Genomic DNA, 15,530 nt, shown 5'->3' on the forward strand with positions numbered 1-15,530 from the left:
TAGTAACTTCACACTACCTTCACGCTCAAAGCTCAGGTACTCATGTCAGAACTACCTGAAATAGCTCTTACTGTAATCAGGGGGGAAGGTCACTGCTCAAGCTGCTTTATCAGGCTCTCAGCAGATTCAGTCAGCCTAGCTGCATCCATTGCTCTTTACATGTTTGAATATTTCTGTACCATCAATCATAAAATTTAACCTTCCTTTTAAATTTCTCCTTGAAATCAGGGGAAAAGCACACAAAGTAATCTGGAACACACTTTTATCATGCAATAGAACATTGCTATCCAAACAGAAAGGATAAATTATTATATACCATGTAAGAAAACTGGAGAAAATGGAAGGAGAAAAAGTCTGTTATTTCAGCTAATATTATCTATTTGTAATCACGGTGGGAACAAACTTTTTTCCCCTATGGCTCCTTACCTGTCACTTGAACTCACTGATTTATTTCGCAATAATTGGCAGCTCACTGCATGTGTTGGGGAGTCTGCATGACTGCCCTGTTTGTCCAATGCTGCTCTGGATGGCAGCGTGATGTGAAGATCTTTGCATGATAAAGCTTCAGCCGGGCTGTTGTACTACTGTAATCATTAATACCACATGGTGATCATGGTATGTTAAAGAGCATCAAACTGTACAGATTTGGAACTGCAACTAATGATGTCCTTACATCATGGCTTCTCTGAGCTGAAAAGTATCGGTGTGTCAGTAATTCAAGCATAAAATAAAAGCCAGCATTTTGAAGTATTTAGAGGGCCATGAGACTCCTGCATCTCCTGGCACATAATGAAATTGGGCAATGTTCTCTGGCAGCTTTGCATTATTTCTTTAAAAACATGTATTCTTATCTGAAATGTTGCTCTAGAGCCAAACTTTGGGGTTTGGGGTTTTTTTTAGTTTTGGGTTTTTCACCCCCAGATTAATTCTTTTCCAATGGAACTTTTAACTTTGGATTTAAAACTCAGTGTTAGCCTACACTAATTCACTAATTTATTTTTTTTTATATTGGATCAAGTCTGGATTTCCTCTAAATAAAAAATGTTTATTGTGTAAATAGCCTACACAGAAATTTGGAAATAAAACATTGCAATGCTTGAGCTAATTAGAAATAAGTCCAAGTCTAGTATAGAACGGGCAAAATTGCACTTTTGCTGGAGTAGTTTAGTGTGTGATGTTTTTTCACTGGCTAAACGTTGCTTTTATCATACATGACGTGTGACAGTGGTTGCTGTAGATGAGAAATAGTCTACTTGAAATAAATAGTCACTTCTTTAAAATGGGGAAGCTTGGATTTAGTAACTGATCAGCAATATGCTGGTCCACTGTTCAGCTTTGTTATATAGTAGAAGAGAAAACCCATATATTATCACAAAGCCAGTATGTTCGATCTGTCTGGGACTTATTTAGGAAGCAAGAATGTTAATTTAGTGTATAATGGCTAAGATAACTAGTTGTCAGGGGGGTCAAGGTACTGACTTCAGAGGCATTTCTGAACAAAGATGTTGCAGTTGGTGGGTGGATGGCACTGGTCTCAGCTGTTGTATGAGCTTGCATAAATAGTATCATCTCCACTTTAATCTTTCGGGTGTTCAGAGGTAGTGTGCATATTTCTGTTTAACCCCTGGACACTTGCTGGCATGCATGACCCTTTAACAATTCCTATCCCTCTGTCCATCCCTGGCACCTTGGCTCCAAACAGTCTGGGAGGATAGCCAGTAATTTTGAAGTTTTCTGCTAAGAATGTCTCTTTAACAAAGTGTTTTCATTTCACCGATATACAGTTTCTATTGTGCTTGTTACAGTAGTGTATGGCACACTTCTGAAGAATTTCTTGCATCTCCACTGTACGATATTTACTCCTCTTTGTATGTAATGATCAGTTAAATATATTGAAACTGGTGTTGATGGTTACTGGACTTTGGCATCAGATAAAAAAGCTTGTTGTTGTTTTTTGAAATAAAAAAAAGTGTGTTTCATAAAGGAAAGTTGTCTTTTAAGTTGTGTTTCAGGAAAAGTATTTGATTTACCTTACCTTACATTTTAAGAATGAAAAAGATACTTAAACCTTCGGTATTCATGGATCTCTTCTCCAAAATTAACATGCCTTTTTCTTGCCAATTTTTTCTATTCAGAGGCATTGTTCTAATACAGTAGCTTTAAAGGCTCTTCCTGAGGCTTGGGGATGTTGTGCTTTGGAGGGAAGTATCCAAAAGCTTTCAAGCATCAGGGCTTTCTGCATGTTTCTCTCCTATTTTTGGGGGGGGGGGGGGGGGGGGGGGGGGGGGGGGCGAAGGAGATGATGTAGTAGATGGTGTATTGCAGGTGTTGTTTTTGACTAGCTTTTATCACTTTTGGTGTTATAAATTTAATCTTGATCAAATACCAACTCGGTAAGTGTAGCAAATGCAAAGGAGGGCCAAAACAAACTTCGGAGTGACCTGAACTATTAGATCAATTGCAATAAGTGGAAACTGAATCTTCCCTGAAAGTAATACCTGTAAAGCCCTGTGCATAGGGAGAGAAAGTAAACAGCAAGGCTGGGAAGTGGATTGCAATAAGTTTGTTTCCATTTTGTAGTGATGATTGCACAAGTGCTGGCTTTTGTATTGCTCAAACTCTTGGATTTCTTTTGCAAGGATGGAGCTTGGATTATCCCAGCGGTGGTTCACCCAAGGGTCTATGCTCCTGAAAGTTTTAATTGTTCTAGTTTGTGTTAGAAGAAACTGAAGTAATAGTGGTAAAAATATGCTAATAAAATAACTTAAGGACAATGTAGGTGGTATTACATTATTGGACATCTTTTAGTTAAGTTATTCCCCCTTATTTTTTTTTGTAGCAAACTTTGGCCTGTTCCATTTTAACGGCGCTGTTGAGCGAGTTCTCAAGTTCAAGTAAAACCAGCAACATTGGACTAAGCATGGAGTTCCATGGTAACTGTAAACGTATATTTCAGGTAAACTAGTTCTGTATCAATATGTTACCTGTCTTTCTAAAATTTAAACATTGAAAAGCAGTATATTCTTGTGCCAGGGCATTCAGGTACAGTGTGTGCCTAACAGCATTTAATAGGACAATTATTATAAATGCAGATACCGTCTACTTCAGGAAAGTTGATAATGTATTTTTTTAAAAACTTGCATCAAAAAGATGCAATCCTTTTTTTCTCATTTTATGAATGTAGAGCTACAGATCTTTGTCTGGTTGGACTCTTTAATTCCTTGGCTACCAATTGCAAACAAAACGAACACTCTGTGGAACAATGATAGTCTTAAATATAGCTTTGGTTTAAAGCCAAGGAGAGCTATGTATTTAAAAATATTATTGCAGATGGTGTAGTCTGGTTGTCTCAGATGTATTGTTTGGCCAGGCAGAAATGTTTTTGTGAAGGCATTGCTTTAAACTGACTGTTGTGGAACAACTTACCAACTTTTTTCATGCCAAAGACCAACCCTCTCCTCCACCAGTTGTTAAAAGCATTGTTAAGTTTTTCTTTTAATGACTAGCATTTATGAGAAGACTTTTTTCTTATTCTTTACAAACACTGTCTATTAATTTTGGCAAGGGGGGGTGTGTGTCTGACTGACAACTTCAGAATATTTTCTGTATTTTAATGAAAAAGAAGGTGAAACCAGAAAATCCTTTTCATTTTAGAAAAGTGTTTCTTTTTAATCAACATTTTAATGAATGACTGAGAGACTCTATTAATATATTGTGTTTGTCCTGACTATAGGAGGACGATCTGCGGCAGATCTTCATGCTCACAGTAGAGGTACTTCAGGAATTCAGCAGACGTGAAAACCTCAGTGCTCAGATGTCTTCAGTGTTTCAGCGTTATCTTGCACTAGCCAATCAGGTCTTAAGCTGGAACTTCCTTCCTCCAAATTATATCCTTTTAATGTCAGGCCCTTTATTTCAGCTGACTTGTGTCACTTCTACCAGGTGATAAGTAAAGTCTTTGCAAAGAGAGAAAAATGTAAAACTTATAAGCCTTATTTAGTCCTTGATTTGTTTTCTTCCATTAGTGCTCTTGGTCACCCCCGTGCTTGCTAACAGGTGCTTACACACAGAAGCTGCTGTTGCTCTTCAGTAAAGTTTTAAAATGTTTTATATAAACAGCAAAAGTAGTTCAGCAGAGCAGTCTGCAGTTATGGGTTGATGGTCTGTCTGATTGCTGAAGGGGAGAGGAAACGTGGAATATACTGCTTTAGTGCAGAACCAAATGGTCGAGATGTCTAGGCTCTGTTGAAACTTTATGTGGAGATCCGATCTGTCCTTCTTTTCTCTCAGAGAAGAGGAGAGGGCAGGTAAATGACCCATCATCTAGGAAGGTGCCTGCTCAACTGACTCCCCATAAAAGAGCATGGTCATATACCAGAACATGTAATAGGTTCTCTTTGGTCTGAAGAAAAAGTATTTGCTAGCTGAGAGGAAAAATGGCATCCCTTTTTTAGGCAATACACAGGTGCCATTGCTTCCTTTTTGACATCTTTGATGTGTGCTGATTATGAAAGTCCAGAGAAAGGTGGAGATGGAAAGTAGAGGAACATGGGAATCAGAAAGAGTCTTAGTGAGGAAGAGAGGAAAAAAGATACAAAAATGCTCAGCCCAAAAAATGGGCTAGGCGAATATTGTAGAAATAATCACATTCTCTATTTAATAGGGGGTTAAGGCAGCACTTGCAGTAAAATGTTACAATGCCTCTTCTAATGGCTGGACTGTCTTTAAGATGCTCAGCAAACTTTCCAAGAGCCAAATATTTAAGCTGGTTTATACACTTTTTTCTTAAAACCTTTTGAAATTGCTGCTAAGTTATACATACTGCAGGAACTTGGATGTTGCCTCCAAATTCACAGCAAAGGATTTTTGTTTTTCTTTCGTGGTTTGACGTTCAGAAGGCGATATCTGTGTGTTTCTGTTGTCTTTGATTCTCTTCATTATGCAGTGGGCAGCAAAAGTGAAATTTATTTGAAACTGGATATTCCTTTGTTCACATGTGTCAACCAGAATAGCAGTTATATTGTCTTTATGGAAAGTGCTGTGGATTAAAAGTAAATATCCCACTCCTATTAATCACTGAAGTGATTTGGCAGGGGTCCAGAGAGGAATTTAGTGCATGTGCCTACAAGACTAAGACTGGAGATAAATTATTGCATCTTACAAAAATTTTTGTAAGATGGATTTGGGGTTTGTAAGAATTCAAATAACGTATGAACACTTTTTTTTTCCCTAAACTGTAATCTTAAATAGAAGGGAAGCGCTCTTGTGTTGTGCAGTGGTGGGTAGAGGTGGTTCCCTCTAAATTTTAGTCTTGTTTTGTGCAACCCTCTGATATAGTCCTGAATACCGATGTAGTTACAGTTTGAAAGTGAAGGCTCTAGTTCTTCATGAGCGCTTTATCCTAGGCTAAGGTTTGCAGTTGGGGAGCTAGAATATATGAGCAAGATCTGAAGCCTTGTGAGTTCCAGCTTTCATTTATAACTCTATATAATAATAAGTGATTTAGTATATAGGTGCTAGTAAATAAGTGTTAATTGATACAGCTAAGCAAACCATATTGCTACTTAAGGTTAATAGCGTTTTCTGCTACTTGGCCTACTTGAGATACTACAGACTGTTAAACAAACTCTGGCCATTTCTGGAGATCAGATGGACCTTTGCCTGAACCATGGAAGTGCTCTTACGTGGCTGTTTCAAATTTTTTTTATAACTTCTGCTTTACTTGATACCATCTTTTTGTTTTCTACCATTGGACATTTCATTTTGCTGTAAGAATTACAACACCAGCTTGGGTCTCCCTCCTCTATGTAGCAACCTGTTTTCACAGAAGTTGGAATGGCTTCAATAATCCTTGAGAAATGTGGGTCTTAGCTGACGAAGATCCAATAACTGTTGGGGTTCAAAGCATGATGTTGATTATATTGTGGCATAAATCTGTCTTAAGAAGACTTAAAAGTCACTGTTGGTTGTTAGCTCATGGGCAGTGAAACTTAACTTGACTGTAGCTTCTAAATAGGTAGCACATTACATAAGAACGTAAGGATTGCTGTGTTGATTGATCAGTTGGTATCTTTTTGGTATCCTCTTTCCAAATCTTGACAGTACATATGCTGAAGCAGTGGGCATAAATGTAATATGTGAAGCATGGAGTAAAATGATCCATGGTATCCACAAATACATCTTTTTTCCTTTAGCTCGTATTTCCCCTGGCAAGATAGTGTTGATTCTCAGTGTTCCCTACAGCATAACAGTAATCTGCAGTATTTGTGGATAATCTCTAGCAAGATTCTCATATCTCAAAAAAAAAAGTAGCATAAATGTGCATTAACTCTACAGTAACCGTCACCAAGAGGGACATTACTTAAATCACTAAGTTGTGAGAATTACATCAAAACATGTAACTTCTCAAGAGTTCTTGTGCTGTTACAGGATGACTTAGTATGTGTTACACTGTTAAATGGACAGTGCTGGTGCCAGTTGTAACAGAAGATTTGTAGTAAGTCTGTATTGTCTATTGCTAGCACGAAGAGCTGGCATGAAAGATGCATTCTGAAATACCCATCTCATTGGAGCAACGAATGAAGAGAGGCTGGGACCTACCTACAGTTCAGCTGGAACTCAGTAATCTTTGAGTATCTTAGAATGTAGTGCCTGCGGTAGGAAGGGCAGGGCACGATGACCTAGGAGGCCGCCTTTCAGTCACGTGCAGTTTCTTCCATTTCATTTTCTAACACACAGCCAATCGTCTATTGTTATTTTTATCTGCTACCTCAAGGTATTAGTTCACCTGGTATTTGCGAATGCTTCAGAGGTTCCTGGCAGTACTGTTGGAAATGGCGATAGCACAGGACTCCTATTTTGCACTAAGAACACATGGCAGTCTGTTGTGGCATGTTGGCTTCTGTAGAGTTTCTTTTTTCAGTGCTGTGAGAGCACTGTTAAATGTTGTTTGCTTGGATGGAACTAGTTTTAACTGCATCTTTTCATAAATGAATGGTTTGATTAATTAAGGAAGTACAGGTGATCAGTACTAAGAGGTACAGCCCTCCTTTACAAGAGTGCCTTCAAGGATCCCATTCCTAGTACATGATAGTGTCCAAAGTCTCCAGTTAAAGAGCTGAATATTGCTGGGCTTTAATGCATCTTGACATGGACATACAATATGTCCTGTTGAGTCAGGATGTAATATACTTTATATTCCTTTACCTCCAGAGATGTTTCTCACTGCTTCATGACTTTGGGATTTATCTGTTCTTGGCAGCCACATTCTAATGGGCTTGAAATGAAGGTCCTCAAATGCAAAAGTTCTTAAACAGAACATAAGATTTTGTCCAACTGTCTTCCATCTATAGAAGGGTGTTTATTATCTGTCATTAGGAGCTGTCAGAGAGCTACCTATGTTTTATTTGAAAAGGTACAGATTTTTGCAGCTTTTTGTAAAGAGTGCTAATAGTACCACGAATAAAGAGAAATTTAGCTTTAGTTCTTCTTTTGGATTTGGTGCCTCCACTTGCTTGGAGGCAAGCCGGCAAATTTTCAAATTAATGTAGACTAGGGAACTGGATTTAAAATACAGGTTACATAAACCTAACCTAACCCTGATCCACTTCTGTGCATCATTGCTGTTACTTTGAAATTAATGGTGTAATGGCAATTGCACAAACTGACTGAAGCTTTTGTCTGATCTGAACACTTCTTTTAAGTATGTGTGTTCCTCAGCCACACAGTTAAAGGAACAAGTTCTTCATATCTCTATTCTGAAAATATCTTTTTATACCTCAAGCCAGAATGAGACACCCTTCTGGGAGATCCTGCGAACCATATAGCTCTGCAGACTTTCAAGATTTGAACTCGGTCCAACACAGATTGGTAGCATCTGTTACGTGGAATGGAAGTGAATGAAAAACACACAGAATGCTCCAGGAAACTTGAGGTTTGTTTTGAGAAATGATTGAAGTTGGCATTGCTGCTGAAAAAGCATCTCCCATGAGGGTGATACTGAGCAGGGAACCACCCGGCTGAAATTTTTTTTAGCAGGTTGAGGTCCCCACTTTGAATTGTTGTGCAGCTACAGAAATTATTGGACCTGTACCAAGGAGCGACAACACAGATTTCCTTCAGCAGTAGGGCTGCTTTCCTTAGGTCTTGGGTTTGTTAGCAGCCTGGGATTACCCTGAATTTACTACAGCATTCTGTCCTTATCTGAAAGATGAAAGGCTGGGGTACTATCCTGGCTATTGTTTGGGATGTAAAGAAAAATTCAGTGTAACTAAAACACCTGTATTTAAGGAAGTGCAAAAGAGAGCTGCATTTTACTGTATTAGACTTACCACTCTTAGGTAAAAACTGACCTGAATTTGAAATCCCTGATGTTTAGAAATTATTTCTAGGGTACTGTGCGTTTTCTTGACAATCCTTTCTAGCAACTTCTTAAGACAAAGTTGGGCAAAACGAAGATGAATGACAGATCCCCTGAATTTGGTCATAATTGCTCTAAACATTTGTATTGATATTGAACTTTTAAATAATTAGTGTTTCATAATTTCCATTTTCCTGAATGAATTCTGAAATCCGTTTGCAATGAAAGAGCATCATAAAGCATTCATATCAGAACGGGAAAAGAGACTAATAATTACCCTTTTTATGAAGGGGAACTGATAAATATAGGTTTTTCCCTCTTCGGCTCTCTTGCCCCAGTGGTTTTAAGTTTCCAGTTTTGCAGTGCTTTGTCATCAGCTTCGTAGACGGCAGCCAGTATATAGTGGAAAGGTGTGACATGTGCATGGCAGTCACATCTGCATAGGTGCTTTAAGTGTAAGCTAGGCTTAAAGTGATTAGCTGGCATACTATTAGCTGCATAACCACAGCGGCAAAACATAGCAGGAGCTGCAGAATCCACCTGGGTGGTCAAAATGAGACTTGGTACTGGCACCGCTACACCACTAGCAGCTCTGGAATTGGCCAGTTTTAAAATCAGCTTGCGTCTTCCTACGCTTCCTGCGCCTGTTAGTGCACAGATGCAATCTGAATCCAGTGTCTCCAGCACAAAGTAGTTCTTTCATTCTCATGACAATTAAGAATATTTGTTTTTAATATTTAAGTATTTAAGCGCATGTTCCTTCTCCTGAATGCTGGATATGTTTGCTGAGAGTGTAAGTTATATAAAGGTTTGTGAAGCATTTCTCCATAGGGGGCAGCAAGCCTCTGCATCAGTGTTAGACAGTTGCTCCTAGACTCATCCCATGTGCTCAGTTGATTAGCTAGCAAGCCAAAGGAGGACTTAAAAATCCAAATATAATCAGTATGTTAGCATTATAACACTGGGTGACAGATTTTCAAGCAGTTACCTGTCTAATATAGTTTTTTATTTGTAAAATATAAGTCTGACTGACACAAAGCTCTCCAGAAATGTTCCAGACAGCAAAGGTAAAGTGATTAAAATAACTTTTAAGACAGAGATTCGGGCTTTAGTACTCCAGGAGTTTTCCCTCCATTTCTGAGTTGTTATTCACTCCTGTGGACAAATTTGTGAATGGGGGTCTGGCAAAAGAAAACTCAGCGTTGATATTTTGATTCCTAGTTTACTGCTTTATGGAAGGGCAAGCCTTGCTTCTTGTAGGAAAAAGATGGTGGGTGCTCAGATACTGGAATTTGTGGGAAGTCCCAAAATGAAATGTTATAATCCTTGTGGCTGCCTTAGGATATGAAATATTCTGATACTTATCTTCACCCATCAGTCCCTTCTTGGGACGGAGGCAAAGAGTGGGAGGAAAACTACACATTTATCTGTTATTTTATTTAATATATTCCTCCAAGAAGCATATGAAATGTCAAATATATCCTTTTTAAAAAAATTTACAATTTTAAGATTATGAAATTAAAATTATAAAAAGGTTACCCTTATTTCTCCAGCTCATGAAACAACACCAAGCATAAGGCTAATAGCTACATATATAAATGTAGGCAAAGATTTTTAAAAAAAGTCTTAGACATTGTGGTCTTCTCCTCTTCCTCTCTGGGCACTGATTAGTGAGCATATGAACCATACATGAAGGCATCTAGTTGTATTCTTACACTTTTCAGTAGAGCTTGGTACATGTTATTGAATAATCTGTTCTGATTCAAGCAGAAGTTTCTAGCCTCTCTAGGAATCAGTGCCGTAAGTTTTGTGAACTGGGTAAAACATTGCCGTGCTTCTGGTAGCTGTTTCTTAGCTTGGATTTCCATGTCATTCAAAGTGAACTGTAATGAGAGTTACTCACTCTTCAGCAGAATTGGGCAGGTTACAAACATTTGTATTTGTCATAAGTGGTTTAAAATTCTTTTTCATTTAAAAAACAAACAAAACCCTGCCCCAAACCCTCCAGGATGTCATGGCAGACTGATCTATGCTTATCATAAATCTATGTTATGGCTTGAGTGCTTACAAAAATGTGTTGTGCTAGTTCTGTACTTTTTGTCTCCTCGTAAGTATTGAGAATCAAATTGATTTTTGATGATGAAGACTGCATTTGTCCTGTGTACACCTGTGTACTAGGTAATTTAGTGCCCTTTTTTTTTTCAGGTTTGATGTAATTGGGCTGCTGCTCATAAGGCTGAGCAATATGTAGCACAGAATAACTTAAGGTATTTCATGGTAGTAAGCATCTCCACAGCCAACCTTTGCTAATGTTTGCGTACGTTTAGTATGTGATGGAAAATGGGTGTAAGATCTCCATGATAGGTGCAGGCACAATTTGTATTGTTCGGTGAACGGATATTTTACCCACAAATCTGCTATTGTCAGATGTGTCATCAGTCCATTAGTGTGAGAAACGGTACTAAAAATAACAGGATAGGCCTGCTAAATACTGAGGCTTGTTAAAATAGTGACAGCAAACCGGCCCTTCTTTCATTCCATGTGAAAAGTGTTATGTAGCTGATCCCCTCTGTAGACTCAGCCTAGTGAAGAGCAAATTGATTTTCAGAGATTGATAATGTATCTATGACAATCTTCTGATATTGATGTATTTCCAGGCCAGAAGTTTATTGGAGAGTTACAGCAAAGGACACTCTTGTCAATAAATAATTTTAAAATATTGCTTTTTCTAAAATATTCCAAATTAAAAGGAAAAAAGTGTAGCTTAGTTTGCCATATAAAATTAGTTTTAACTTGTAATATTATTCCTGATAAAGGATGCTTGCATGTGATAATTTCATACCTTTTTTTTTTCATCTGGGAGAGCTGAAGCATTTTTGATCACTTAAATGACATCTGCATTTCAAATGAAAGTAAAAGAAATAATTCTGTGATTTTTAGTTTTTCCCCACCTGAAATAATGCAGACGTGGTATGGTCCAACACACACTGATAATTTTGAAAATGGTGAAACCATTTTTATTTTGCACTAATGTGAAAATCCTTGATTGCTGTTATGCATTATAATGTGCTGACAACAGTTCTGGAAACGTACCACCAGTGAAGGCCCACTTGGTACTGTGCCACGGAAAAAGTCGCTTTTTTGGAATGTGGTTCTGCACAGTGTTGTTTGGAATATCTCATTTTGGCGGAATTTACAAAACAAGTGTAAATAAACTAAAATTGTGCATCCTGCCTTGTGCCACAATCCTTCGTATTAAGCTAGATGTTGACTTCATATGTTGTTCCCTTCAACAAAACCCAGCACAGTTAAGAGGTCTGCTTTCTTGAATGACACCATTGTGAAATTTATGTTCTTCTAGACATATAAATACTTTTTGATCCACATTTTTGTAATACCTGATGATTTACAGTACAAAAGTTAATACAGTTCATTACCAGTAAGTAAATTACATGCAGCTGAGCATGCTGTTACTTATTCTGATGGTTGGGTTAGAAAAGGGATCAGAGAGGATAATGAAGGGTTTAAAAAAGACAAATGAATGCTTAAGTGTGCTGAGTTAAAGAAGTTTCACTACCATTTGGATGGCAGGGGTCACGGAAGGAAGCACTTTCAAAAATCTTTGATAAACACTCTCTGCGTGATCAGACTGACAAAGAATGTAATCTGCTTGTTTAAATGTTTTTGCTCATGTGTCTCTCTTTCTGTACTAGAGCGTTTGCAGAGTTTTGTAAATTAAGTTATACCAAAACATGTGGTAAGAACTGAGTTCAGCAAAATCATGGCTTCATGGTGCACGCGTTTTTCATGTGTTTCTCTTACGAACATGTGTTTAATGTGACGATGCCTTGTGGTGACTTATGCTTTTGTTCTTCACAGTGTGATTAAAAAAATGTAGATTAATGCAGGTCTAACATATCTGCATTCTGTGATGCATATTTGGCTATTTAGAAAAATAGGATTTAGATTTCAATGAGCTATCTTTAGCTATCATAAGGCCTTTTTAAAAGCTGCCAGGAAAATTTTTTAGAAAATGATTTCCCATTTTGCATAAATTTTAACACCTGTTAATTGCGGTTGCTTTTTTCCCCTCTCGCTGTGTCACATTAGACACCCTGGTTGTCAAAGTGATCGTATCACTATGGTATGTCTCATAATTATGATCAAACTGTTATCTAACATTCCTGGAGCATTCTTTTTTTCAATACTTAATACCTTTTATTCCTTGGCCTCATGCATGAATTATGCTGTGTATGTGAAGAGGCTTAAAGTTTGTTTCCATTACATTCTTTCTGAATGGATCCTGTTGTATCTAGGATTTTTTTAAAGCCAAGTAGGAATGTTATTGTTGACCTTGACACCAGATAACTGGGCAGACATTATATAGCTATGTTTGAATCCTCACAAAATGTGATGCTAAAGCCAACAGAATCCTGGCGTGAGACCCTCCTGGACAGCAGAGTTATGGAGCTTTTCTTTACAGTAAGTCTCTCTCTTCAACTTTCATAGTCCAGACCACAGGGAAAGCAGCTCCTTCCTGTTCTAAAACTTTATTGTTGGACTCTTCCTTTTGCATCAGGTAGGACTGATTCTGTTACCTTTAGCTTGCTTACTGGAGCAGACAAAAGTACTGTATTTTTCCTAAGTTACCAAATATGTATTTTGCCTATAAATTGCCTTAAATTGATGACCATTAACAAAAGAAAAGGTGTATAGTTATCTAAACTTTTATACATTTAATAGTTTTGGACACATATTCATCAAATGAAACCAGGCGTGGTGAGCAGTAGCAGAGAATGTCTTTCAGCTAAGGTGTAACAGCTCTCGAAAAAGATTGAACAGTATGTGTTGGCTGATCTTAAAGCATTTGCTCAACAGAACAGCTGAAAATAAGTAATGTAATTGCAGTTTTCTAGCCAGTGTCAGCACACAGAATCCTGCATCTCTTTGCTCAGCACAGAGTAAATCCAAACAAGTTAAAATAGATAACTTGGGAGGGATGGGGAAGGGGCAGAGCTGGGTTAGGGGAATGTAATACTAAATTTCTGTAGCTTAAAAACCCCATTATATTGAAACTGAATAAAATTAGTATTGTTTTCTTTCTACCACTGTTGGGGGGAGAAGTTTTGTAGTCTTTGCTCAGCTAGGAGTTACCGCAGCACCAACATATATTGGCTTACAAATTAGTTTACTATGCTATTTTATCTTATGTTACATCTCTTGGGACCTGAGAATGCTGAATTCTCAGGCTATCTTCCTTTTTGCAAAGCAGAGAAACAACATGCCCAGAACTTGGTCAAAGTTGTAATTGGACAATGTAAATGTAACTCTCCTCTGCTGCTTGAGAGTTAGCTGATCCATACGTGCTTGGGTACATGTCCTTACTTTATAGGATTCTTTTGATAAAATAGATTTTTTTAAAACAATTTTTTGACTGCAAGTTTATCTGCTCCAGCAGTTTTGAAAAGGTGAAAAAATCACTGGCAGAACTCTTAGCAGCTACGCACGATCTGAACAGCTGTCTAGACTATCCAGACAGTTGCTACTGTCAGCTGTGAACCTCCACATGCAAATAACTTTTTGGCTTGCATATTAACCCTTCCTCGTTTAACAGTATGAAGTGTTTGAGTTAGATATCTGTTTCTTTGGTTAGTTTACAATTACTTATTCATTGTAAGAATAAAGTTTTGAATAACGTGCAGAATTGTTTTAATACATTTGCATTTTACTTAGTAGTTACCAAAACCTGCCTGTATGTGATCATTTTTGACTGAATGCTAGCCAGGGCAGTATGCTGTCAGTTTTGGTTTTAGATTCCTGATTTGCAATGGTTGAGGCGTGTAGTATTAGTTTGCTGTTTGAAGTAATGTAAGTGAATGTTAGAAATTTATATTCATTTATCTGATCTGAGAAATTTTAATAACCTTGCAAAAGTTGGCAGGACTGCCATGTTAAAGAGAGAGCCTTCAGTTCTAATCTCAGCCTAGTGTGGGATGTCTGTTAGGAGGAGTATTTCTGTTGCGGGCTTTGTTTCCCCTGCTAGTTTGATCTTTCAGAGATTAACTGTGCAGCTAATCCAACTAGGTATGAGTTGGGTGAAGCTGCAACTATAATGCCACAGAGAAATGTTTGGTGCTTTAACTGTACTTTTATGTATAATATTGCTGAAATAATTTAACTGAATTTTCTTCTGGGTGAAAAAGCTACCCAAAATTTATTTATTTGGTAAATCTTGTGAAAAAATAGGAGGCATGAGCCTAAGAAAATTCTTTAAATCCATACTTAACAATTAGAATAAGTACGTGAGAACACGATTACTGAAGTGTTAAGATTTGACTCTAGAAAGTCTAACCAACAGAAGTAATGACATAACAGTTCGCAGAAATGAGGCAAGATTACCGTTGGCCTTGTATAATATAAGGGTGTTGCCGAGGAAGTGATGCATTCATTTTTTTATGTCTTCAGTGTTTACTTCTGCTAAAGAAACATCTATATAATCTTGATTGAACTTGTTGACTAACTTTAGCAAGACTCCGTAGCCTAGGCATAGTTAGCATAATAGAGATGACTGTCATTATTGCTGTTTTTAGAAGGAGCAGTGTGTCTGACTGGCTGGCATCTGTTTCTCTGTTTAAGACATAACATTCAGTAGACAGTTCAATTTTCAACATGTAGGTGAGACTTAAGGAAATGTTAGTTTCAGTGAGTTAATTCAAGGCTTGCGATTTTGTGAGCTGAGTCACAATCTTGACATTTACTATGGTTTAGAGAGCTGTAGAAACCCTTGCATTTCAGACTGAATGGAAGTTATAGTACGCTTTTTTTGGTGTGTGCTCTTTTGGATTGAGAGCCATGTGACTGTTGTAAGAACACCCTATTTTCCGTGTATTATTAACTATCTCACTTCCTGAAAGGTACATCGAAAAATCAGAGAAGATACAGATATGGCCCAAGATTCATTACAGTGTCTGGCACAGCTGGCGTCTTTGCATGGGCCAGTCTTTCCTGATGAAGGTTCACAAGTTGATTACCTGGCACACTTCATTGAGGGATTACTGAATACTATCAACGGGTATGTATGCCTGCTCTCTAAATTTAGATGACATCTTTTAGTCTTTAGTACGGAGTGTAGCCTATCTGTATGGAGAACTGGTATGGCTTGCTTATTTCT

At 37.7% G+C, this 15,530-nt stretch overlaps 1 protein-coding gene across 2 annotated transcripts in view; it reads left to right on the top strand.

Moving 5' to 3' along the window:
• The window catches only part of XPO4 (exportin 4), an 83,843-nt gene that overhangs the window by 36,262 nt on the left and 32,051 nt on the right, over positions 1 to 15,530 (top strand). For both annotated transcript variants that reach the window (XM_064441173.1, XM_064441174.1), the window contains exons 5-8: positions 2,840 to 2,956; positions 3,734 to 3,887; positions 12,729 to 12,841; positions 15,274 to 15,431. In XM_064441173.1, the coding sequence (XP_064297243.1) occupies positions 2,840 to 2,956; positions 3,734 to 3,887; positions 12,729 to 12,841; positions 15,274 to 15,431 (542 nt within the window). The remainder of the gene's footprint in view (positions 1 to 2,839; positions 2,957 to 3,733; positions 3,888 to 12,728; positions 12,842 to 15,273; positions 15,432 to 15,530) is intronic.

This window comes from Phalacrocorax carbo, chromosome 1 (assembly GCF_963921805.1).
Source record: "Phalacrocorax carbo chromosome 1, bPhaCar2.1, whole genome shotgun sequence".
Lineage (NCBI taxonomy): Eukaryota > Metazoa > Chordata > Aves > Suliformes > Phalacrocoracidae > Phalacrocorax > Phalacrocorax carbo.